Source organism: Ailuropoda melanoleuca, chromosome 2, assembly GCF_002007445.2.
Source record: "Ailuropoda melanoleuca isolate Jingjing chromosome 2, ASM200744v2, whole genome shotgun sequence".
NCBI lineage: Eukaryota > Metazoa > Chordata > Mammalia > Carnivora > Ursidae > Ailuropoda > Ailuropoda melanoleuca.
In genome coordinates, this window is record NC_048219.1 from 171,705,170 (window position 1) to 171,732,854 (window position 27,685).

A 27,685-nucleotide genomic window follows, 5' to 3' on the forward strand; every position below is an offset into this window, starting at 1 on the left:
TATAAAATCAACTTTCTGTGACCTATTTTAGCAACTTCTTTGTACTGACTAATCTTGCTGAAGGGTGAATCATAAATTCAGCAAGAGACCATGTCCTGGTGACCTCACTTGTTCTAAGCCCACAGGAATATTCCCACCTCTATTGGCTCTAAGGCTTTTGAGAAACATCATATTGAAAAAGCAGTCATTTTAGTGTAAGTCCCAAATTTGGCTTTTTTTTTTTAAGTGAAAGATGGGGAAAAAGGACAGAGTAACATAAAACTCAAGATAAAGAAACCATACTGTCATGGTCTTTCTAGCTCTAAAGAAAATCTCTGCTTGAGACCTTCTCCTAGAGTACTTAGAACAAGAAGATACAGGCATGGAAATGGTACCAGGTCACCAGAGAGTGAATCCAACTGAAACAAAAGCCCAGTTGACCACTGCCCTTGCCAAGCAGATGAAAATGTGAACACAGTCAGGGAGGGAGAAGGAAGTCAGATTCTGGCGGTCTGTTGAGTTTCAGAGCTCTGTAGCTAAAGCAAAGGATTTCTTTAAAAAAAAAAAAAGATTTAAAATATTGCAACCACAGCAGTTCACCCAAAAGTAGAGTTAGTTACAAGACACACAGAAATTCTTCTGTGTTAAATAATTTCAACCATAGCCATATTTCCATGACAACCTTCCATTACCGATTTACCGATCTGACTATAGTTAATTAGCTCCCATACAACCACGAGTCAGGGTCCGTTCAAATATATCCTAAAATGATAAATTTAGATTTGGGAGGATCTTAGAGATAATTTAACCTGCTTCACTAGGTTTTTAAATCAAAACCAACAGACGAGTGATTTTTCCAAACCTACACAGTGATTCCTAATTGAGTGTTTTTTCCACACACCCCACCTTCCTCTACTATGTGTATACGTTTATAGGTGTAAGTATGTGTGTATGTGTGATCTATTTTTCATATTGAAAACATACCTAGGGTCCACATTTTCATATGACTTTTTATGTTCTTACCTTAATTCATATTTACATCTGGATTATAATTCTATGATGTTAGGACCCTGTTTTCCGATCTCAAGGGAAATTGCCTGCTGCCTACCGCTGTCTTATTACTCACTGAACAAGAACAGGATGACAGTGATATAAAGGGGAAAGGGTTAAGTACAGATATTGGTCCAAGAGCATGTCTGTACAGAACTAAGATTAGTGCTAGGACTAGCAATGATCCATTCTGGCGGGAGGATTAGCACCTTCAGTCAGGGCTAGTTCCCTGCCACACCTTGCTACAGGCTGCCCAGGGCACGGCACCAGGGAAAGGAGCTGACCATGAGGAAGCTTTGTCTCCACTACCTGTCTTGAGAATTTTTAGAAACAACTGTCTGATGTGCAGGGATGGATGTGCTAAGTAACTAGACGGGGGAATCCTTCCACAATGTCTATCAAATCATTACAACATACACTTTAAATGCCTCCCAACTTTGTCAATTTAAGTTCGCTAAAGCTTGGTGGGGGAGGACCTGCCTCTGTTTCCATCTTGCTTTAGATTTAGTGCTTCCCGGGATTTATGACCTCAACTTTTCAACATTACTATCCGACACTCAGATAGTCCTAACTAGGTTGGATTCAAGCCACACTCCACCAACCTGGTAGGACCCACCGACTGCATCCTTCATCTACTTATCACTGGCAATATTCCCTTGTAAGAATCTGTCCTAGGTCTGTCTCTGCTGAGGCAGTAACATTTCTAGAACACATTCATTCATAGGCTTCTAAGTAAGACTGAAAAAGGCAGCTGAAGATGAACAAAACCCCGAAGCCCTCTTTCCTAGTTACAAACCCACAGGGTCAGTTCACTGAAGCTCTTCAATACAGCCAGCATTCAAGAGTATGAAGGGCAAAGTTACAGTCTTCCTTCCGTGGACTTACTGGTCCCCTAAAGAACTGTGGCCAGCTCTGCACTATCCATGCATTTCAGCGAATATGTTAAATGCAAAAAATAATCCTTGCTTAGCTAGCCCGCTTTGTGTGTGTCAGTTTTTCCTCGCTGGTGATCTCCTGAGGAATTAACTTTAGTTCGATGAACATCATCCAGGTCTGTCTCTTCCACACCACTTCCCAACCTCTATACCCACAGGGCCTGACTGCTAATAAGGCTTTCAAAGTAGAGGGTTCTGGAGACTGAGAACTATTGGCTTCCAAGGTAAGGGTACAGCTCCAGCTTAGTGGTTAAGAGTGTGAACTCGTTTGTGTTCCCTCTCTCGCTGGCTGTCTCCATCTCTGTCAAATAAATAAGAGTGTGAACTCGAGAGAGACAGCCCAAGTTCAAATTCAGGATCCACTTAGTACCAGCTATGGGACTCTAAGCATATTACTTAAGCTCTCTGTGCCTCAGGTTTCACCATTCTCAATATCTGTATCACAGGAGCATTACATGAATTAAAGAAGCTGCTACTTGCAAGGAACTTAAAATAGTCAGTGCACACTGTTTGTTACTACCACCATTTCCCCCTCCTCTTCCTGACTGGGCTGTCTCACCCCGAGGACAAACAAACTGGGTGCTCAGGTGTTGGCTCTGATAGTGACAAACAGGTTGTTAGTCCGTTTGATGTATTCTGCTCTCATACATCCCAACCAAGAATCTACAAGAGAAATGATCTTCAAATCCAAAGCAATCATCTTCTTTAAAGAAACACTATCAGAAAATAGGGAAGAGTTACGGAGTTGAATGATTGCCAACTTCAGAAAGACTGAAGGACAAAGCCTAATTATTGCATCAGGCTTTGTGCGTACCCAGCAGCAGTCAGAGTCTGCCATGAAGGGGAATCCTAACTGTACCTAGACAACCCAGGAGTCTGAGAGGTATCTGGATACTCCCCCAAGGCCAGGGCAACATTCTGCCAACACGAGAGGCCATATCTTTATAAGCCATATCTTTTTGATTTTCTCTTAGCACAAGGATAGTGCAGGGCAGCCTTTGAGATGAAAGCAAATCTTCATTTTTCACTGCTGCTAAAGAGCTTCACAGAGGGGATGTGCAAGGTATGAAATGCTAGATGATGGCGTGAGGCCCTGAGAAAAGAGGGTAGAGTTTTTTTCTAGAAAAATGCAAACTGGCTAAAGAAGTTATTGTTGTTAATTTATCAGCTTATCAGAATTACATTCATTTCACATTTTAAACAATTTTTTTTGAGCATAAACCATGTGCAGAGCAACATGTTAGGTATTGAGGATTAGACAATGAGTAAGAAACAGTCCCTTTCTCAATGACCAGTAGAAGACAGTAAACAGCTTATCACAAATCAGTGTGAGAGAGGGAATGAATGGTTTACTTCCCACTAAAAAACCCATTCATAATATGGGAAAGCACACTTTGGGAAGGCCAATTTAAGAAAAACTTACTGTGAGGCCCTTTTATAAAAGAGACTATGTGAGAGGAAAGTAGGAGTGATTGGTAGTGTCACTTTGATTCTCATTGATGAGTTTCAAATTTATTTTATTATTTTTTAAAGATTTTATTTACTTATTTGAGAGAGTGAGAGAGAGACAGAGAGTACGCACAAGTGTGAGGGAAGAGCAGGGGGAGAGGGAGAAGCAGATCCCCCCTGAGCAGGGAGCCCAATGAGGGGCTCGATCCCAGGATCCTCAGATCATGACCTGAGCCAAAGCAGATGTTTAACCGACTGAGCCACCCAGGTGCCCCGATGACTTTCAAATTTAATTAACAATAGTAATATTATTAAATGTTTAAGATATCTAAAAGAAAATGCTGGGAGAAAAGAAGAGATGGTTTGTCACACCTCACAGAATTCATGTGCATATGTATGTGCATGAAGTATGAGGAAAAAAGAAATTCAGGGTCCCACACCATGAGGTCTGAACCAACCTCTCCCACCTTTTCCTCCCACTAGCCTCCATGGGATTCTCTGTTCCCCCCTGTACCTCTCATCTCCTCACCTTGGTTCCCACTGTAATCCTGACCAAGTGTCCTCTACTGCAACCCCCTTCTCATCTTAGTGTCTTTCATGGTCCAGCTGAAACTCCATGGACTCTCATGAGCCCTTCCCAACAAACCCAACACAGCGTCTTCTTCCTTCCTCTGCCCGCTCACAGCCACCGTCACTTGCTCATTGAAAGAAATCCCAACAATATAAAGTAAAACAAAAGCTCCCTCACAAATATTTCAGTTGACTTCTACTTCCTCTCACTCCAGGTGCCTTCTTGAGTGTTTGTCAGTGTCTGATCCCCTCGGCTTAAGTGAGGAGTTCTTGAAGCCAGGGATGGAGTCTTTCCACATCTTTAAATGCTTCATTGCTTCACAAGCCTATGCCCAGTGTGTGATCAGATGAACATCTACTGACGTGAACAAGCAGTATCAAACTCTGCATGAAAGGCAAATACTACATGAATTATGAGCCTGTGCAGATGCTAATACACAAGAGTAGAAAGGGAGAATTAACCGTGGTCATCTTTTCACTCAGCACATCGTATGATGACACCAAGACTGAGGCTTGAGGTAAAGTGTGAAAGCAAATGGGAGAGGGAGCTTAAGTAAGCAAAACTGGACAAGGACATTGGACAGTACACTTCCCCTGAGATAAATGTAAGAGAGACAAAGGAAGGTCAACAATTGTTCAATAGCAGACAGATATAAAAACATACCAGTATTCCCTTGAGCATCTTCGACCTTATTTGGTGAGGACGACAGAAAAGCCGGCCTGGTGAAATGAGGGCCCCGAAGACACGGCTGCTGCTGCAGAGGCATAGTTTGGAGGACTAGCCTCCAGTCCACCTGGGTAATATCTGACCTTGACCGAGCATGCCCTGGCTTGAAAGTAGAGGTCTCATCCAATAAGTCATTGACAGAGCGAGGCCTGTCCCTCCGACGCTGACAGATGTTGAAAAAGTTAAAGGTTGATGCTTCCTTTTGTTCCATCCAGGAAAGATTATCTGGGGCTGTCCCTTTCTGAACCATAAACTGTTCTTTGGCAGGGAAGACATTTTGAGCTTTGGTTTCTAAGAGCCTGCTCTTACAGTGGTCCCAAATCAGGCCCCCCTTGCCCAGGGAGGCAACATTTCTGATAGCACCATTGTCTGTTATGTTAGTGAGTACCTCGTGCCCCACCAATTCAGGGACTTCCTGAATCCCATAAACCTCAGCTTGTCGCACAGCCTTTTCTAGCTTACTATCAAAAGTACTAAAGAAATCCTCAGTAACTTCCAAGGCCGGGCTGATATCATCCACTTCCAAAGCTTCCATGTCACAGGCTCCAAGAGGCCTAAGGCTCCTCAGCTGGTTCAGGAACGGGCTTCATGAACATTCATTTACCCAATAGGGAGAGGTGCGCTTCAGCAATAGAGTTCTGGAAACAACTGAAAGAAACCTTCATTCGACTGCCTACAGCAGGCCAAGCACAAGGATAGTTGATGTTTTTTCAGTCATTAAAAGCATTTGCTAGCAGCTAATGGCCATTAGCAGAGGTATGGGAAGACAAATGCTCCTTTGAGATTATTCTTCACGGAGATCTCGGTAAAGATAACAGGAAGTGCTTGTCAAAGCAACACCAGGCAATCCTTAATTTCCTGGAAGAAAAGAAACAGCACAACATTGACACATGGTTCACTGTATTCTATAGTACACGAATCCGCCCAACAATTTCCCCATCTTTACATCTCTTCTATGGTTGACATGCCCCAAGGTGGACAACACCCACATAGAAGCTCCATTGTCAAGAGTACACATCACTACCAGCTTTGTGTTAGAACCTACACAGAGCAGGGTGGAACACTTGATAAGGGGAATTAAGGTCAACAGCTTTTACTCATACAGAAAAGCCTTTGAGAGCAGTTGTGAAAAGATTGTCCTGGCAAATCTCTGTGATATGTTGACCTAAAATAGTAAGCAAAGAGACTAAGAATTCTGTGTCTGGGCCTACACCATAATCAGTCTAAAAGTCACAAATACATGAGTCCTTTCACAAACTCTGAAAGCGCTGATGGTTTGTCAGGCTAAAAAGCGCAAGGGGGAAGTAGCCACGGAAGCTCTGCCCTTTTATTAAACCCAATGTTATTGTGTTTGTGCTTCCCAGGCTTGGATTATGTAATATCTAATGAATGCCTCTGGACTTCAGAATTCCTCTAGTCAGCTTGAAAAAAAGGCTTCAGGCTCCATATTCCCAGAGGTTTTGAGGATTGGCCTAGGAGTACAGGTCTAGCCTCAGGGCTGGGAAGAAAATAACCTTCGTGAGCACTAACTTATTATCTCTGGGAAAGGCTAGATTTCCAAGGTCTAATTAGCACAGATCTTGACAGTGATGCTGTCCAATATGGTAGACACTAGCCATATAGGACTGTTTCAATTTCAATTTACAATAAAAATCAAATGAAGTTTCTCAGTCACACTATTACATTTCATGTGCTCAACAGTCACATAGACCTTTGTACTTGTACCCAAAAAATGAACAAACAAAACAACTATGCAAGGGGCTTTTTGCCCTTAACTACTTAGAAGTAGATAAAATTAGGCAATTAGCAACACCTCTGTATGTTACAGCAAAGGTTCACAGATGTGCTTTTTGTTTAAAACTGCACGATTTTATGGTTCATTAAAATCATTTTTAGCACTTAAGCCATTAACCATTACAGTTAAACCAACAGTACCAATCCACATTGCTTAATATATGTAAATTAAACTAGTATATAGAGCCCTTTATTTTAATATGTGTCAAGAGGTTTGCAGTTCACAGGAACTCTGTGGTTAACCTCTTGTGAAGTGATAATGACTATGAATTTATCTACATTTTATATTTTGATATGTATTATGTTAGCCCTTATGCAGAAAGGCACTGATTGACTTTAGAGATAAACGTCAGTTATAATAGTTGCAAACAGGGTTTCTTTTCCTTTGTTTACAGTTAAGTCCTGAGCCCCCTGAGTTGTGCAACAAGGTTTCACTACTTCTGTAATTTTGAAACACGGGATTTTTAGTTTCATCTTCTACACCAGAGTCTATGAAAAAGAAATACGTAATAAATCGTATTTAGTTCCTTCTTTACTAAAACTTCAAATGAACATAATAAAGTGTAAGTATTTATTAAAAAAATAAATAATGGGCCCAAAATGGAGTCACTTATGCAGAGCCCCACATCAGCAAATCAAGACTTAATACCCAATCTCAGCCTCAGTACTTTCAGTCTTTCCCAGGAATGTGACCTTTGAGCAGTGAATCTGGAATTACCTGATCAGCACTACTGAGGTTATCTGCTCCATAGATCCCTGCCCTTCCCCCAAAGGAAAGTGATCTTGCTTCCACCCCTTCCGCCTATAAAAGACTTCCACTTTGTAGAGCCTTCTATTTACTAGATGGGATGTCACCTGATTCATGAATTGTTGAATACAGCCAAACTGATCTTCAAGTTTACTCACTCAGATTTTGTTTTTGTTTTTAACATGTATCCCATTTTATAGAAGAGGTACCAAGGCGCAGAGCAGTTATTCATCTAAGATTATATTACTCATATTCCTTTCCTTACCCAGTGCTTAAAGTTCAGTCTGTAATCATACTAGAAAGAGAGAATAAATACCTTCAAAGTGATTCTTTCTTCCTTATTTTAAATCAAAATGTCTAGAAATATACTCTTTGTGCTCTGTTTAGGTATGCATAGGCTGGTTAGAAGCATATAACACATTGATGGCCATCACTGCCAGCTTGTGAAACACTGTTACCCCACACATCCTAAAACCATAGACTGTTAGACAAGGAAGGGAACTTCAAAGTCATCCTTCCAAACCCAACCTTTCACAGGAGGAGACACTGAGGCCAAGAGATTATGAGATCACATCGATACTTTCGTATGCATTAGCAAAGTCTTCAAAAATAAGCTGCCCTTTGAGTTGAGCCTAAGAAATTTAGAAGGTATTTGCCTGAATGGCTAGGAACAAATTAGAAAGAATAAATTACTTTTTGATTAGCAAGGGATTTTCAAGTTTATTATATGACTTTCCTTAGGTAGTGTGGTGAGCAATATAGTGTAAAGGGTCTGAGCTCTAGAGTCAGTTCTGGGTTCACTCCCAATTATTTCATGTGAGCTAAGTGATTTGGGGCAAGATTTCCCTGACCCATACCCACTCCACCCCAAGTCCTTCTCTAGGCTAACCTGTACTTTCCATTACAGGTCTTTTTATTTTCACTATTTAGTGTTTTCCATTACCTCTGTTTGGAACTTATGCAGTTATTCCCCGTCCTTTCTGATAGAAATATGCATTTAGCCTTCTAATCATACCCTAAAAACTTCTACTGTTCTCTGTGTGAACCAGCATTTTCCTGCCACTCTTCCTCTTCTTCCTCCATCAGTCACGGCCTTTTAACCCCTCCGAGGTATACTTTTTGACTTCCAGTCCTGTCCACAAAGCTGTTCTCATTGCCTCTCTCTCTTTTGCCTATCTAATGCCAAATTATCCTTCAACCTAACATCAAGTGACAGACTTGTATTCTCTAAAGATGGCCACAACAAATTCTATCCCACATGTTTTTCTGCAATGAAATCTTGTTACTCCTCCATCAAGAACTGACTTTATTTTTCCACTGCCTTGAATCTGGACAGGACTTGTGATGTTTTGATCACTAGAGTGTGGCAGAAATGATGCTGTGCCCATTTGAAGTACAGCCCTTACCTGGCCTGGCTGCCTCCTCTTCCTATTTCTTGGAGCTCTAAGCTGTTATCTAGGAAATAAGGCTATCTGCTAGAAAGAGGTCACGTTGCAGCAGGGAGGCACCAGGCATGTGCGTGAAGAAGTCATCTTGGATGACAGCCCGGTCAAGCTTGCAGAGGATTCCAGCCCCAGTCAGGATCTAACTGCAGCTCATAAGCGATCCCAAGTGAGAACTGTCCAGCTGAGCCTAGGCAGCCCAGAACGGTGAGAGGCAATAGACTGTTTTAAGATACTAAGTTTGGGAGTATTTTGTCACACAGCAACCAATAATCAGGACTTGTCGTTTCCTCAGGGAAAGACCCTCTGGTGTCCCAGACTAGGTTAAACGTCCTTGTTTAAGTTTCCATGGCACTTACATGTCTGTCACACGTTACATCTGTAATTACCAGTTTCAATGTCAATAGCCCCTCTTAGGCAGCAACTGTGTCTATTGTGCTCACCCCTGCACCTCCAGAACACAGCCGCAGTTTAACAAATATTTTTTCAGTTAATGAATTATTTTTGAGTGGCTGTCTTTAGGATTATTAACATTATTTTCTTTTCCTCTTTTTCCTTTGTTGCCAGTACCTCTGACTTACCACCTCTTACCACATGACTATCTCTAGCAATAAACGGTAAAGATAGCTGCTGCTTTAACAGTAAAAAAAAAAAAATTACTCTCTAGTGTAATGAATGAATTGACGGATCAGTGTGAGAGGTCCAGCTCTTCGCCTGTATTTGCACAGTACAAATTAAATAGCTAAAAAGAGTTATTGAGAGTTACATGAACTGTTGTATTCATTCCATAAATATTTATTGAAGCAGCTACTGAGGTCTAAGCACAGGTGCTACTACAGTGAACAAATGAGATACACATCCTGCTGTCATGGAACTTACATTACTACAAGAGTAGTGGAACTCTTTCTACATGCCCGGCACAGCTCTAAGCGCTTTCGCTGTCTTACCCTCATGCGTAATGTGTGGCTGAGAAGGCCTCCTGAGAAGGAGGTGCACTCCTCCATACCCTGTGTCAAATCTGATCCATTCCATCCCAAATCCCAGCCCTCTATAAGTCTTTCCTGAGGACTCAGTCCTTTCAAGTCTCTTCCTTCCTGAATGTCTAAACCATCACTGAACAAGTCGACTTTGTCAATCGTCTTTTTCCCCTCAATTAGACTATGAGCTTCTTGAGGGCAAGCCCCATCTCCACACCTGTGTCCCTGTCCCCACAAAACCAGAAAGGTCTTCCTGCCTCTTGCCTTCCTCCCTCTAATGCAGCCTCCACATTACTTCTCTAAACCCTTCAGAGTCTCCCGAATAGAATAAGAGTCAGCAAACATTTTCTGTAAGGAGTAAGTAGCTTTGGCTTTAGGTTTGCTACTACTCACTCTACTGCTGGAGTGCGGAAGGCAGTCACAGACAATACGGGAATGATGGGCTTGTCTGTGTCTGATCAAACTTTACTGACGAAACAGACTGATACACAGAATGTGGTACAGATCTGTACAACAGAATAGAATTCAGCCTTAAAAATGCAAGGAAATCCTGTCATCTGCTACAACACGAATGAACTGCAAGGACATTACCAAGTAAAATAAGCCAGTCACAAAAAGACAAATACTAAGACAAATACATCCAATGTAGATGAGGAATCAAATGTAGTCTAACTCATAGCAGAAAGTAGAATGGTGGTTTGCCAGGAGCTCAGGGGATGGCAAAGAAGACAGGTGGTGTTTAAGGGGTATTGCAAGATGAAAAAGTTCGGGAGATCTGTTTCACAGCAATGGGAATATACTTAACGCTACGAACAGACGAAAATGGTTAAGATGATAAATTTTATATGTGTTTTTTACCACAACTTAAAAGAACAACAACAAGCAGAGAGTTAGATTTTCTTGTGGGCAGTAGTTTCCTTGAAGGTTTAGTCCAGCAAGGAAGGAACTGCGGCTCCACCAATTACCAGCAGTGGGACTTCAGCAAGTTACTACCCTCTTTAATTTCAGTTTTCTCGTTTGCATAATCAGCAAACTAATACTATTTCTTTCTCAGGACAGTTGAGAGAATTAAATAAGACAATACGTGGCATGGTTCCTGGCACACAATACATGACTAACCGTGGCCTAAAAGCACTTACCTCAATCTGTTCCACCGTCCCTCCCCCACGAGCTCATGCTCTCCCTACTGCCAACCCTCCCTCCGATCTGGCCACACTGGCCTCTGTGCGGATTCACAAGCTTGTAGGCATGTTCTCACCTTCACCTCAGGGTCTTTGCATTGGCTTTTCCCTCAGAACCAACATGCCCAACTCTCTCCTGAAGTAATTGCTCATGTCACCTTTTCAATGAAGCCTACCCTAACCATCCTATTTAAAATCATAACATACATCTGAGTTCCTTTACTCTGCTTTTTTTAAACAAACTTAAAATGTTAAAAGTTATATATTTACAAAATTATTGCAGTGATAGTACAGTGAGTTCCAACAAAGCCCACAACCAGTTTCCTCCATGTGACATTTTATATTAGTACGGCACATTTGTCACAACTAATGAACCAGTATTGATATATTATTATTAACAAAAGTTCATACGCTACTGGGATTTCCTCATTTTTTTTTTAAGATTTTATTTTATTTTATTTTTTATTTTTTTTATTGGACAGAGATAGAGACAGCCAACGAGAGAGGGAACACAAGGAGAGGGAGTGGGAGAGGAAGAAGCAGGCTCAGCGGAGGAGCCTGATGTGGGGCTCGATCCCAATAACTCCGGGATCACGCCCTGAGCCGAAGGCAGACGCTTAACCGCTGTGCCACCCAGGCGCCCCTCCTCACTTTTTTCTAATATCCTTCTTCTATCCCAGGATTCTACCCAGGATACTACATGACATTTAATTGTCATATCTCTATCTCCTTAACCTCCTCTTAGCTGTGAGTTTCTCAGACTACTTGTTTTTGATGACCTTGTCAATTTTGAGGAGTACTGGCCAGGTGTTTTATAGATTGTCCCTCAATTGGGATATGTTTGATGTTTTTCTCACGATTAGACTAGTGCTATATGTTTTGGGGGAAAAAAAAACCAGAGGCGAAGTGCCATTCTCATCACATCCTATCAAAGGTAGCTACCATCATGACTTACCACTGTTCATGTTAACCTTGATCACCTAGCTTGACCCTTTCTCCTTATGCAATTACCATCTTCTAAAGTACCACTTAATTTTCTGATTTATTAATGTCTCGTGTTCCTATCTAATAAAACATAAGCTCCTCAAGGGCAGGAATTTATGCTCACTTTGTTTACTAAGGTATCCCAAGCGAACAGAATAGTGTCTGGCAAGCTTAAAAAAAAAAAAAAAGGCACTAACTATTCATGTGTTGAATGAATACACTGTTATTCCTTTGCATGACATTCATGGCCTTTCATGACCTATCCCACCTCTCCAGTTTGTATTCTAACCAACATTCACCTTGCCGTTTTACTCCTCCATGCCTTGCTTCAAGTTGGGGAGCCCTTCCCAATTGCTCAGGCTCTCTCATAGCACCCTGGGTTTGCCATATTGCACTGAAATGATCAACAATCTCTATCCCATGTATCCCACTCTACACTCTAACTCTACGTGACTGGACACCAGGCAGGGTGCCTTACATAACCTCCTATATAATCTTTGTGTCTTCATCCTTTGGGGCTCCACTTTTCAAACTAATTCTTTTTAGAACTTCATCTTTTCCCTAGGATACATATGCCTCAAATTCACAACAATACATAGATCTAATGCCAAGTTTAGTCTCTGTAAGTAAACACCTCTTCCTAGCTTGCCTCATTTGGTTTTTGAAATTAATTAGTTAGAAATAACAACAGCATATTCAGACAGGTCAAAATATGAACATTATGTTCCTCTGACAAAGTGAACTAAATAAAACGAGTGTGTAGGTGCAGTGTGGTTTGCCTCAGCACAAAACTGGAAATGAGGAGCTAATCAGAACTGTGTTCTAAATCTGGCTCAGCCACACACACGTGCTGGGTGGCCTCCGGCAAACCATTTAACCTCTGGGTGCTTTACTCAGCTACCTGTATCCAATAAAGTTGCTAACATCAAACTGCTATGCCTGTGGATCACTCACTAGGTAGCTGTTCCAACACGCCTTTAAAATATGTAAACTACCATATAATTATGGAGCACTCCACCAGACCTCACCCATTCGACCACCACATGCTCCTAGTCTATACCTTCAAAGATGTGTCAGCCCAACGAAGGCAAAGTCAGCAACCAACTACTTATAATACACTACTTTTCAGCCAAACTCAATGACCTATAGATATTTTATCTTATTTTTATACAAAATACCCTTTCTGTAAAAAGGGTTATTTCTCCTATTTAACATATTGACAAATTTAAGTCCATTTGTCAGTGTGGTAATAAAAGCTCAACCCAAAGTCCCCTGAATGCCTCAAAATGTAACAGGATGGAGAATCAGTGTATTGGTATTTTCTAACAAGGAAAGCTGCTGTTTACATGCTCATGAGGCCAGGCTAATTAACAGGATGAATACGGCAGTCCTCCCACACTGAGGCAGAAGCAGGTATGTGAACAATACCAGCCCAACCCACACAAAGGTGCCATGTTCTCCCGAGCTGGATGGTTAAAGCGCTGACTTCCTCCCACTTGACTAAATGGCTTGTAATCAGAATTCAATGAGTGCCGAGAGGGTGTCTAACAAGCAGTTTAGAAGCAGCTGGGCTAGACAGAAAAGGGCAATGCCGAAGACACCTAGGGTGAACTGTTTCTGCCAATCCACTTTCAAACAGGACAATGAGGAGGGATCACCAGGACAGTCAGCACTTCGTGTTCTTCACTTTGTTTAAGGCTGCAGCTGACCGAAAATTTTCTAAGTTATATAATGTAAAGAATCCACCACAAAAGGATCTGACCCTAGTAAATACCTTTCTGGACTATGAGGCTACAAGAGAGAATGACTTTGTCATGGTGCTCTGACATAAAGACAATGTAGGCACGTGGAGGGAGCATAGGCAAGCCACAAACAGCAGATAAGGAAATGGTGTCAGTGTGGACCTCATAAGGAGTTCAGGGTCTTTCAGAGGAAAAGGACAGCTAGAAACACAGATGGAATCCCATTTCATAGGCCTAGAAGGAACATTAAATGGCTACATTCTATACAAGTTTTAATAAATGAGAAATCTATTGCAATGTAACACATTAGGAGAATAACATTAAAAAAAATAAGTGGTATAGTGTTTTCCCAGTTCTAAAAGCAATAAACATTCATAGAAACTCTGGAAAATACTGACAGATATGGCAAAGAAAATAAAAATCAGTCATGAACTCATAACTCACAGACAATAAATCAATAGTTAGGTGTGTTTTGTCCAGTATTTAATTGGAATCAGATTATATATACAATTTGGGCACACTGTCTGTTACATGTATGCTCAAAAAGCAAATAACACTAACCTTGAAAAAAAAACAAGCAATGTCCCAGAATGTGAATGTGTCCCTTACACCTTCATTCAACCTAGCCCAAGTCTCAACTCGACTGAACCTTCCTTCTACAGCTCCCCAAAGACTTTCTCAGTACACAACGACTAGTGTTCTTCCAAGTCCTCACCCTCTTTGATGCTGTCAACCAGCTTCTCCTCAAACATCTCTGGGGCTTCACAGACATCACACACTCTGACCTTTCCTCTCATTTCTACTGCCTCACTCTGGGTCTCCATTTTCCTCCCTTCCTTACTGGTCCCCTCGGCAAATGTGGGCATTGTCTGAGTTCTCTTCTCTAACTACAGCTACATATTCTCCTGAGGTCCATTTATTCACATTTGTGGCTTCAATAATTACTTCTATGTTCATGCTTTCCAGATGTCCATTGTTGATCTCAATCTCAGGCCTGACCTCTGGTCCTAGGTTTCCAACTATTCATAAGACTTTTCTACCTGGCTTATCTCATGACAAAATTAAGCTCAATTTGTCTAAAATCACAATCAGATTCATTCAATAAATATTTGCTAAACGCTCGCCATTGGCTGGGCACTATTCTAGGCAGGGGGGACAGTAGCAAATAAAATCCTTCAATGAAGCTTCTGTTGACAAGGCCAACTTGCTCACCCAACACTCTAAATCTTTCACAACCTTGGCCTGGCTTGCCTGCCCAACTGCTCACTTGTCTTCCATATAATACTTTTCCTCCAAACTGCAATGCTATTGCTTAAATTTTGTTTTCCCAACTCCAGAACTTTACTCAACACAGTTACCTCTGAGGTACCCTCTCCCCACCTCTACCTACAAAATTCTACAAGCTTCAATGCCACTTCTTCCACAAGCTTTCTTTAATCCCTGATCCTAAAACAGTCTGCTCTTTTCTTTAAACATCCACAGGATGTCTTTGGTACTGTCCCCACAACATATATTGCATGCTGCCCTGTTCTTTCTGAAATGATGACAATAATAATTATAATTTATCAGAAGCCCATACTGTGCCAGCTACACTGCTTGATATTTTAGATCTCTAAGCCTCACGATGTATAATGTCAGTATTATTACCTCCATTTTACAGACAGAAAATGGAGGCTCAAAGACAGATAATTTGCCTGAGATCACACACCAACCCTACTGGACTTAGAGCAACTTGAGAGTGGTGATTTTAACCTATTTCATTTTTATAACCTCCACTGGGCCTATAACTATGGCTAGTACACAATAGGTGCTCAGCAAATATTTGTTGAATGAACAACTGAATAAAGAGTAAGTTTTCAAAGCACTGACATCTGTAAATATAAATACCACTCTGAGTTTCTGGCAAAAGTACATTTGAATTCATTATAAGCTCATTTAAGTAATATCTGACAACACATATGTTGACTTGAGCTTTTAAGATTTTTCTTGGGAGAGAAAGCTTCTGTGCTATAGAAATCAGGTTTAAAAATAACACAGCAAAGGTCAGGCAGCCAAGACCTCACTCAGACCTTGTATAGAAACAAAAGCACCTATGCAGCACTAGGGAATCGTTTCGTGAACCACTGCAAATCAGTAGTTGGGCTGGTCTCATTTTCCACTGACTTAAGAGCTCAAGCTCTTTCTAATGCCAGTAAAGAGATGTTCCTCTTGAAATACACCAGGCAATCAATTTAAGGCATTTTTCAGTACATGTCTGTGCTTGCTTATTGTTTGACACTTGCAAAATCACTGAGACATTTGATGCCCCAAGATGTTTTCCCAGAAACTAAACTAAGTATAAGCATGGCACTTCAAATCTCAGATTGCTTTGCTGTTGAAGGCAGTAATGCTACTATGCTCCTATGTCAACCACTGGATCGGAATGCCAAGGCTCCTACTGGGAATCCCATTTCATAAAACCACCAGAGTTCCAATATGTCCCACTTTTAGAAACCAAACAGACACAAACTTCAGTTATGTGTCTAAAAATGAAGACTCATAATGTTTTCCACTTCCCTTTACCTCCACGGCAAGGAATAGAGATTAAAAAACAAACAAAATGCCGACCCAAATTATCTAGGACTGAGGTGAAGTAGGTGAAAACTTCCATCATAAAAATCACATCTTGCTACAGTCAGCCTCCAACTGCAACAGGGAATAACTTCCTAGTCCACGTAGGTGCCATCCGAGTCAAGCCAGCTGTAAGCTGAATATGTGACAGATCATAACAATGAAGGTAACAACCACCAGGGAGGTTCAGAGACCCGGATATGCAAGCCACCCAAAAAGAACCAAGAAATTGGCTTTAAAGATGTCATCAACTCATATAACCACTTAGCTCTACTGAGAATAATCATTTTCATATGCATGGTTTAGAGTTCGGTTTTTAAAGTGTTTGATAAGCTTCTTGATAAAAACTAGCAGTAAACAGAGAGAGGTAAGAAAAAGTAGCAGGATTATTTTAAAGATGATGAAAGAGAAACCAAGATGATTCATCTCTTGTCAGTCAAAGGCCCTATGGGGAACAAAAAGAGGTTCCTGGAATCCCTGTCTAATCACTGGGCCAACCAAGTTCAATTACCTTTTAAATCACCTTAAATTGCTCAGGGGCCCTGATGTTAGAAGGACCATAAACTGTAAGTAGACTGAATCTGACAATTTGCCACCCAGTTTTTAGTTTGTTCAATGGCACAGAGGTGTGGCAATGAGAACACAAATTTCTGAGACCAGAAAGGGTTAACGCCCCAGCACTGCCTTCTACGCTGAATGACTACAGGCAAGTCAGGCTGACTCAGGACTTCCGGACTTCTGGGCCCTCCTTATCTGCAAAATGGAAATCCTGCCAATGCCTGACGCCACCTACCTTGGAGAATTGTAAAGCACAAATGCAGATAATGTATATGAAAGCTCTTTGTGAAAATCTAAAGCAGTTACTATTCCTATTAGAAGCTAGCTGATTCCCAACCACACAACCATTTATACTCAGCAAGCCTTTACAAGGATTGACCAAGTACCCAAACACTCTGATAGAGGCTAGGGACACAAAACCAGAGCTTCTGCCCTAGAAGAGCCTACCAGCTAGTGGGGAAACAACATAAAATCAAGTGTCAACAGTGCCTTAACAGAAGGATCCAAAAGGTGTTACAGGAACATAAATAAGGAATCATTAATAATCAAGAGATAATAAAGAGTAATGACTGAACACAATTAAATGACGTTAACAGTCTACACAGAGATGACTTCAAGTTGGAAGAAACCAAAGACAAAGGAAACAACCAACCAAACAAAACCAATCATACCTGCTCCAGAAATGATGCTGCTTCTGGCACAAAGCTATCAGCCTACGGTAAGAGCTTCAAAGGCTCCACCAAAGGGTAAGCTCAAAGTAAACTAACAATGGCACAATGGAAGGCACCAATGCAGAGAGCTCTTCACAAGCTGCCCAAGTCTTTCTGACCCACAGAAACATCACGGGCCAACAGAAGGCCTCTGCCCTGTGGCTGGGATGTCATGGGAAATGAATAAATGCCTCACTTCCTCTTAACCTTAATTCCTTAGGTCACTGCAGCTGATTAGCAGAAGGTAACATACTTAAACTTTAACCTTCAAAATAACAATCAGCCTGTGGGTCAGCACATATTCACGAAACCAGTATCCTATGGGCAGGCAGGGTGAACGTACATGAGACGTAATTAAATGATTTTTTTTCCCCTTTCTCTGCTACAACTGAATTTGTTAAAAAGTGAGCCTGGGGCTTTGTTAAATGGCCTCCTGAGAATATCAGACCCATGATAAGGTCTAAGCAAAAGGTGACTCCTTATTTGAAAGGACAGACATTCTTGGTGGTGATGAACTGCATCCATGACCCCTCCCTCCTTTTTTGACTTAAATCTGTGACAACAACCTTGACTACCAAGCAGCCTCTTACAACTCGGTCAGGAAACAAGCAAGGCTGGCAAAGGCAGACAAAACAGTCTATGACCTTCAACGATAAGGACAAGGTAAGGTAAAATAATAGGATGAGTCTTTGTTGTTTTACTATGCACAACATGAAGGTCAGAAAAATCTCTGTCCAGCAAACGGAACAAAGGAAAAGTTTACAAAATATGAAGGAGAAGAACAGTGGGAACTACATTTTCACCTCCAGTTCTGGATTTAAATTTCTTTTATTATGGACTATATTCATGAGTATGGAATGGATTTCTAGAAAACAATGCAGCAGCATGTAAACATTCTGGAGTTGTGATTGGTCCATATTTCCTTAACCTTTTAAAAGATTATTTATTTATTTGCGAGAGAGAGAAAAAGAAAAAGTGGGGTAAGGGGCAGAGGGAGAGGGACAAGCAGACACCCCGCTCGGTGTGGAGCTTGACATGGGACTTGATCCCAGGACCCTGGGATCATGACCTGAGCCAAAGGCAGACGCTTAACTGGGCACCGCTCTTTAACTCTTTTGACTTGACATTAAGATGATAGGCATACGATAATTGGGACTCAAACAGCTGCTCATCTTCTAAGACTACCACTACTAATCTCATTAAAAATGTCCTACAAAGGGCTCATTCAATGTGGACTGACACATTTGAATGTGGAATGATGTATTTAATAAAATGTTTTAAAACAAAATAAAGACAGTTCTCATAACTTCTAAACCAAGACCAAAATTAGGAAGTCATTGCTAGTATTTCTGAGTTACTAAAGGGCAGTCATTATTTAAGCCCTTTATCTGCATCATGTTGTTAAATCCTCACAACAACCCTATCGGAGGGCTGCTATTATTACCATTTTACAGAAAAGGAAACTCAGACTTAAACAGATGAAGTTATGTGTCCAAAGTAATATGGCCAGTGAGCGGAAGTAAGACTCTAAAACGCACATACAGCCCGGAGATAATACAGCTAAAATTTTACACAGATGGTGCTTTGAATTTTAGTGTCAAACATCAGCAACTTTAAATTATTTATTATTAATAATTATTTAAACTATTTTTAAATCTTTGTTAATCCCACAACTCAGAAAGTTAAATGCTAAAAATCATCTTTACACCCAGGGAAACAGTTTATACCTAATGTATTCAAAATATCATGTCTGTAATACTTCTGTGTCATTGTAAGTTCTCTGAGGGAATGGTGGATGAGAGGTCCCTGAACAAACAGAGTAAAAAGCTGTTCTTTAACTAAATAGCTAACCTCAATTCTCTTAGTGACCTTGAACACATTACTTGGAATGTCTGCAAGGGTATAATAACTGTGACTTCATTTAGGCCAAATAAGTGCTTTTGCAAATGTTGACACAGTCCTAATTGCCCAAACCTTTTACTAATGTTTCCCTAAGACATCATTTTTCATTTAGCCAATAAACAGAAACACTTGTAAAAATGTTTACTTAAAAAAAAAAACACCCTGCTAATAAGCATTTCTGTCAAAAGAATTAAAGAAATATTTTCAAATTAAATGTGACTATAGATAATTCTAACATATTTTAACTATTAAGACATGCCCAAATAAAATGCCTCCTTCTAAAACCAACCGAACTTTTTGCAGGGAGGATTGGGGGTAAGAATATCATTGTACGTGGGGCTCAATCAAAGTAACAAAACTGACCCACAACCTTCAGTCTTGTTTCTTAAGTCTACTGAAAGATGATAAGCCCAGGTTTCATATGACCACACTACCAGGAATCCATAGACAGATATCTAACATTTCAGTGAAGGACAATCACTTCGGGACCATAAGACCTGGAACTGGAAGACCTCAGTTTCAACATTCCACGCACCACAACCAAAGGTGTGATTCTGGGTAAGCCATGTGAACCTGAATTCCAGTTACCTTGATACAGGTCAAATAAGGACACCTGTCCTACCCTCTTCAAAAGTTGTCTTAGAGAGCAAGTCAATTGACATAATGCAGTACTTTGTGAACTCCAAAGCAGGGTACAGGATGCCGACAGGGGTCTGTGCGGTGCCACGGAAGGGGTCATCCCATTCTCTTTGATCTCCTCTCATTATAAACCAACGAACTGGTACAGAGAGTGGTGACAGCAATCAGTTTAGGAAACTGTGAGACAGGTTTTAATCTACTCCAGAATGCCTGCACTGTTCAAGTCAGCAAGAGTTACTGTGTTTCTGCTTTTCTGGTGGTCTTGGGGTGGGGAGATTCAACAGTGCAAGTGCATGATGATTCAAAAGGAGTATCTCTCCTCGAAAAAGAAAAACCAAATAAGTAAAACTCTCTTGCCCTCCAAGTTCCTCTACAGTTAAAATATTTTCTCCTCCTCCCATTTAATTCCAAGCTTCTAGAAGAAACTTGCTCTTTTTGCTTTCTGACTCTACTTCTCACCACCCATTCATTTGCGCCCCCCACCCAGAGGCAATCTGGTTCTGTCCCAGCTGAAACTGCAGAGGCAAAGGTCATCAACAATCTCCTTGCTGCTAAACCCAGGAGACTTTTCACTGCACGTCCGACCTGACCCCTCGGCAGTATCTGACCTATTGAACGCCCACTCTGCACTGCTCTCACGAATACACTGATGCAGGCTCTCCTGATATTTCTCCTTTATCTCTGGATGCTCAGTTCAGTCCCCACTGTGAGCTCCTCTTAATGCTCATATCATAAATGCGGGTATTCCTCCATTTTCCCCATAACCCTCTTATTTAGTTCCCCTTCTATCTGAGCAGTCTCCATTTCTGAGGCTTCAGCTACAGTCCACATGGCGGATGAGGAACAGGTTACTCCCCTGAGCGCTATACCCACAAATGCAACTGCCTCTTGGATGTTCCCTAACTCCTAAATATGCACAAACCCAGCTCCTCATCTTACCCTCAACCTGCCCCTCGACCTGGTATCGTCCATACAGTGAAGGACACCATCATCTGCCCCAAAAAGTGAACATCACTAACCCTTGCCGTTTTGGCTCCTTCAGCCGCAATCACTCCAAACAGCAAGTCGTATTAATTCTACCTCTACCACATCCGTCAAATCTGTCCGTTCCTCTCTTTCTTCATTGTCTTAGTTCAGACACCACCACCCAGTCTTCTTCCCTTCAGTCTTGCCCTCCTCTAATCCAGTCACTGCACTGCAACCCAAGAGGGCTTTCTAAAATTGAAACCCTGCTGTCTTCTGGAGAAACCATACACTTCTTAACATTGCCTGTAAGAGCACATGGCCACTTACTTTCCTGAGCTCATCTTTTTTTTTTTTTTTAAAGATTTTATTTATTTATTTGACAGAGACAGCGAGAGAGGGAACACAAGCAGGGGGAGTGGGAGAGGAAGAAGCAGGCTCATAGCAGAAGAGCCTGATGTGGGGCTCCGATCCCACAACGCCAGGATCACGCCCTGAGCCGAAGGCAGACGCTTAACCGCTGTGCCACCCAGGCGCCCCTCCTGAGCTCATCTCTTGACTCTCCCTCTTTACCCCCCACCCCACAACACACAGGGACACAACTTGCCTAATTTTAATTCAGCCTTTGGGTCTCTGCTGAAGTTGTCACTTCTTCCCTGCCCTCCCACGCCCATTTTGGTCATCCCTCTTATGTGTTCCCGTAGCATCCTGACCTCAATTATAATGCCCTTCATGCTGTGTAAAATGGCCTGTTTACTTGTCTGTCTCCCCCACGAGACCATAAGTTTCATGAAGGCAAAGACTGCCTGCTTTATTCAAAGTTGTACTCCTGGCTCCAAGTACAAGAGCTATGTGTCACGGCACAAAACAAGTGCTCAGCTCTTACTTGTTCAGTCAACGAATCAATGAATCCCTGAGAGCAGAAGAAAAGTTGTTCTGGAAAAGTTAACGTGCTGATTCAAATGGATCAAGAACACGTGGGAAAACATCGTTTAGTTAATTTCCTAGAGCATAAAAACCGGTTACCTTTCTGATGTTTTCTAACCTATAATACATATTCCCTATTCTTTGCCTGAAACCTGCATTTACAATCACACATACACGCCACAAAGTGAAGAGGATATTTAGCAACTTCTCCAGTAGATAAACGTCCACAAGTAAACTGGATAATGCAGAACTGGGCAGCTTTAGTTTGTACTGAATTATAAATTGGTTACGCTAATCAAGATAACTGGACAAATCTCTATTGTACTCACAAACATGGCATATAATTGGAGAATCCAATTTGAAACACATACTCAAATTAAGGTCAATGTGTATGAAAAACAAACAAACCGTTAATGAAAATAGAATGCCCGATATCTCAATACAATGGCCTCCATATTTTAACTTTGTTTTTTGCTTATAACTCATGTTGCCATCAAGACTAATTACATCCACAAACCAAATACAGTTCTTACCTTATTGTCAGTATGAAGGCAAATTGTGTGGGCTTTTTATTGTCTATCTGGTAATATCCACAGTAACCAATGAAGGAGAGCAAACATAATGCATGGAATTTACTACTGGTGGTTATTTTTATCATGCCGTCACTCAGTACCGAGTTCTCAGAATTATATAGCTTGCACTAGAAGCTCTAAGCTAAGAATATGGTTCAGCTACTTATGAACCAAAGGCAAAATCACTTTAAAAGAAAAAGGGAAAAGAAAAAAGCAATTCCTTGCTAGACATCCCTCCATACGGTATCTTTTAAGGGATTAACATTCTCCATGAAGAAAATCACCATTTGGCTACTGCCAATGGGGCAACAGACAGTTTCTGGACATTTCTTGTAGGTATGAAAGAATAGAGCAAGAAACGGGACCAGTGGGAAAAAATTAAAGAGTATCAGTGCTCTGGGTGCCCCCTGGAAACTGTCTAGAGATGGAGGATCCTAAAAAATCTGCCCACATGATTAATCTTTTTCAGGTTCCTATCAAAATCAGGTCTTCTGAAACAAGTAATTAGTACCCATCTACCTATCTGTTCTTAAATATGTAAATGTATAGCTGACTTCGAGTATTATGGGAAGCCTGCATACATGATTAAACTAGAATAGAAAATGTCAAGTATCTGATAAATATTCAATGAATATTAGCATTGAGTGTTTTGTTACGCAGATGTTACTGGCTCAGGTCCAGCTTGGTTTTCCTAGCCAGAACATGCAGACATCTTTTTGCAAATGGTTACATATCCATCACAGTTCTTTGTTTTTCACTTGTATAATTAACCTGGGTCTAGAGCCCAAAGCCTAAAACCCATCAATTTATGAGAAAACAAAGCTACATTAAGCATCTATGACCATTAACTACAAAAGTATTTCTAAGTCCCTTTGGATCGATTGCTAGAAGTAGAAGTATTAGGTCAAGGGGTAGGAGCACTAGTGAGGCTGTTCATACATTCAGCCAATGAGCTTTTCAGGGAGGTTATACCATTTGCTCACCCCTCACAGCATCTGAGAGTGTCTGCTCCAATTCACACTAACTAATGTGAAGAACTGAAATTGTTAACAATCTATGTAAATTTAAGAGCTGGAAAAATGGGACCCTGCAGTTGTTCCAATTTTTATATCTTTGATTAATGAAAAGAGAATGTATTTTCATATTCTTTTTTTTTTTTAAGATTTATTTATTTATTTATTTGACAGAGAGAGAGACAGCCAGCGAGAGAGGGAACACAAGCAGGGGGAGTGGGAGAGGAAGAAACAGGCTCATAGTGGAGGAGCCTGATGTGGGGCTCGATCCCATAACGCCAGGATCATGCCCTGAGCCGAAGGCAGACGCTTAACAACTGTGCCACCCAGGCGCCCCTGTATTTTCATATTCTATTAGTCACTTAATTTTCTCTTCTATGGATACTCTGTTCCTGTCTTTTGCCTACTTTTATGCTGGAGTCTATATTAATTTTCTATTGCTATATAACAAATTTCCACAAACTCAGTAGCTTAAAGCAACACCTGTTTCTTATTTCACAGTTCTGAAGGTCCGAAGTCTCGGTAAGCTTGACTGGGTTGCCTGTTCAGGGTGTCTCTCTCGAGGTTAAAATCAAGGTGTTGTTGGCCAGGCTGGACTCTTATCTAAAGGCTCTGGTAAAGAATCCAGTTCTAAGCTCATTCAGGTTGTTGGCATAGTCCAGTTCCTAGACTGTGCCCCTGAGTCTGAAGTTCCGGTTTCCATGCTAGGCCACCCTCAACAATTCTAGGCATCCTGCATTCCTCAAGGCTCCCCCATTCCTTCTCTAGTGTTGCCTCCACCTTCAAAACAGCAACTGCATGTTGCTTCTCCTCAAGCTTCACAAATTGTTTGGATTTCCTCAGCCAGAGAAAGCTCTCTACTTTTATGGGCCCCTGTGATTAGATTAGGACTACTCAGATATTTTCCCCATTTTAAATTCAACTGTGTCCTATAACATAATACAGTCAAACGAGTGCTATTTCATCATCTTTACAGGTTGCACGGATTAGGGCATGCAATCTTGGTACAGGGGCATTCCTACAATTCTGCCTGCTATAGAGTCTTCAGTGTTTTTTCTTACCATTTGTTCATGCTCTTTATGATAAACCGTAATTCATGAATTTACCAAACAAATGAATCTTACTGATGACTATAAGAAGTTGCACATTCACAATGGCAAAGGCAACTGTGGTTGGGCTGATGTGTGCTAATAAGAATTTTGAGGGGTATCTGGGTGGCTCAGTTGGTTAAGGGTCTAAGTCTTAATTTTGGCTCAGGTCATGATTTCAGGGTTGTGAGACTGAGCCGCGCATCGCGCTGGGTGTGGAGCCTGCTTCAGATTCTCTCCCTCTCTGGGAGCCTGAGTTGCTCAATCGGTTAAGCGTCTGTCTTTGGCTCAGATCATGATCCTGGGATCCTGGGATCAAGCCCTGCATCAGGCTCCCTGTTCAGCGGGGAGTCTGCTTCTTCCTCTCCCCAGTCTGCCCTCCCCCCTGCTTGTGCGTGCTCTCTCTGTGTCAAATGAATAAATAAAATCTTAAAAAAAAAAAATTAAAAAAAGATTCTCTCCCTCTCCCTCCCCCTCCAAAAAAAGAATTCTGAATACCTAACTTTGCCAACACTGATTTTTATTTTAATTGTGAGAAAATACCTATAAACTTTGCCATCTTAACCATTTTCAAGTGTACAGCTCAGTAATAAGTACATTCACATTGTTGTGTAACCAATCTATAGAACTCTTCATCTTGCAAAACTGAAACTACACTCATTTAACAAAACTCACCATTTTGCCACTCCCCCACCTTCTGCAACCACCATTCCACTTTCAACACTGGTTTATTTTTATTACATGTATTTTTTTAAAAATCAATGAAATAGTTTATTTTTTAGTAATCTCTACACTCAACGTAGGGCTTGAACTCATGACCCTGAGATCAAGAGTCACATGTTCTTCCGACTGAGACAGCCAGGTGCCCATGTATTTACCTACAAACATATATATAGCAATTATTACATGCACTATTCTTAATGCTTTAAAAGTACTAATTCGGGGCACCTGGATGGCTCAGTCGGTTAAGCATCTGTCTTTGGCTCAGGTCATGATCCTGGGGTCCTGGGATCCAACCTCATAACCCTCTCCCTCTGCCTCTCTCCCCCGGCTCATTCTCTCTCTCTCAAATAAATAAATAAAATCTTTTAAAAAAATAATAAAAATACAAAAAATAAAAATACTAACTCATTTAATCCTCATAACAACCCTATGAGATCAGTACTATTAGTAAATCCATTCTACAGATTTGGAAACACAGCAGGTAATTTTCCAACATTATACAATAGGAAGTGGCCACACAGGAACTGGAATCCAGGCAGTCTGGCTTTATAGTTCTTGCTATGAACCATTACATTGTGAAAACATTCATTTTAAAGACAAACTCGTAAGGCATTAATATTATTTCTTTGATGTACACTTCTCTGATTTAATCTAATACTCTTCTAACTAAAAGGTAGACTATGTGATGAAGGAGACATGTCTACATATAGCCCAATTTTTGGTGAAGGCATTTTCCAAGTTAATGAAATGAAAACTGCCTTGTATTTGATTATAGGTACAGCAATTAAAACTTATATGTAGTCAATATATAATAAAATACCTTATGAATGAATACAAATTGCAATTCACTATGACTACTGAAATGAAATTAAGGAAGGGTTTCTCTTTACAAGGAGGAAAAAAGAAGGGAAAAAACTTCCGAATAAGTTTACAACAGCATTGCTCAATCTCAGTTTAACCTGCTAAATTCAAATCTCCCCTGCTTTGCAAGCTATAAATCCAGACCAATCTCAGTTTGCCATTCAACTATGTATCTCAGTAGACACGTATTTCATTTATTGAGTGGGTCTGAAATTTCCTTATCCTGGTGTTTCAGCTTAGTAATCCTCTCATAGAAGGCCAAATCATGCTTGTCATCAGTCACACAGTATCGTTTACTACACATTAAAAATGACCGGAGTCCACAGAGGGAACGATCGCTGTTTCTCTAGGAGCCCCGGCGTGATGTGAGTCAAAGGCTCTGCTGAGATTTGGTTTCTAGGACCCAGGAAGCAGGCAGACTAAAAACAACGCGCAGAACGGGATCAGCTATTTCAAACTGCTTTCTACTTATATACCCGTTGTGTAAAAATAAGCAGACAACGCATCATGTAACCTACCCTCACCCATTATCCACGACACTGTAGTGCAGTCTCCAGCACGAAACCAAAACCAGAGAACGGAACAAACAGCAAAATCATCGCCACCCCAGGGATGCCCTCGGATATTTGTTACAACGTTGTCATCCCCACACCCTTCCCCCACTGGCCAGCCAGGCAGCACAGAAGCAGGCGGATGCTCACCTGGCCGCCGGCGGGGCCTCTCCCCTCACCTGCCGGGCCTGCAGTCTACTCCTGGCTGGGGCTCGGCTTCGCAGCAAGCCCGCCTCGCCGTGACAGCCCGTCTGGCCGCCGACCATCCCAGCCCGGCTGTCTGTTTACAAGCGCGGCTCGCGGTCCCGTTCTTAAATGCTTCCCCCCAGCCACCCGGGAAGCGAGACCCGGACACACGAGGTTCCAGGTCGCAGGGACTCGTCTTTTTGGTCCCAGGACCCGGCCGCCGTGCAGGGCCTGACCGCGCGGAGGGGCCTTATCTCTGCCTCCTTCTGCACGGTTTTTATCACACGCATTTTGGAAACAATGGCGGGTGCCGCAGAGTCTCCCCACTGCTCCTCCCAACGCCCAAATGGATGTTTGCGATTGGAAAATTTCACTGGGAACACATGCAGGATTGGACCCATTTTTAGCAGCTCCCTAAGAAAATTACTCAGATAAGTTCTTTCTGAAAATAGGACTATTACAACCTGGAGGTTGCTTCCCATTTCAGGTTTGGAGCTGCAGAGAAAATCAATTTTCACTGTCCTTTCATGTTGCAGACAGCAGGTTGAAAGGGGGTGATTTTGATGGGAAGTCTTCAACCCCCATTCGGATTCCCAGCAAAACAGAAAGTGGGGTGTGTGTGTGTGTGTGTGTGTGTGTGTGTGTGTGTTGTGTTCATATACGCACCGGCAGGCGCCTGGGTGCTCCTTAGTCAGACACCCCATCCCACCAAACCCATAGTGATATGGGGCCACTTTCAAGAAGATATGCTGGTTTAGCTGGATAAGCCTTTCCTTTAAGTTTCCCTACTTTATTTCCTATCAT

At 41.5% G+C, this 27,685-nt stretch overlaps 1 protein-coding gene across 4 annotated transcripts in view; it reads right to left on the reverse strand.

Moving 5' to 3' along the window:
- Positions 1 to 27,025, reverse strand: part of PLEKHM3 (pleckstrin homology domain containing M3) — a 179,046-nt gene extending 152,021 nt beyond the window's left edge. Inside the window, exons 1-2 of one of the 4 annotated variants that reach the window (XR_004623592.1) lie at positions 26,846 to 27,024; positions 4,648 to 5,568 (exon numbers count right to left, since the gene is read on the reverse strand). Coding sequence is in view for 3 of the 4 variants with exons in the window: in XM_002918092.4 (XP_002918138.1) it covers positions 4,648 to 5,245 (598 nt within the window). In the remaining variant the exon portion in view is untranslated. Of the gene's footprint in view, positions 1 to 4,647; positions 5,569 to 26,845 lie in introns of all 4 variants that reach the window. The other 3 variants (XM_002918092.4, XM_011223464.3, XM_034655073.1) reach the window with 3 other exon arrangements.
- Between the last annotated feature and the right edge of the window lie 660 nt (positions 27,026 to 27,685).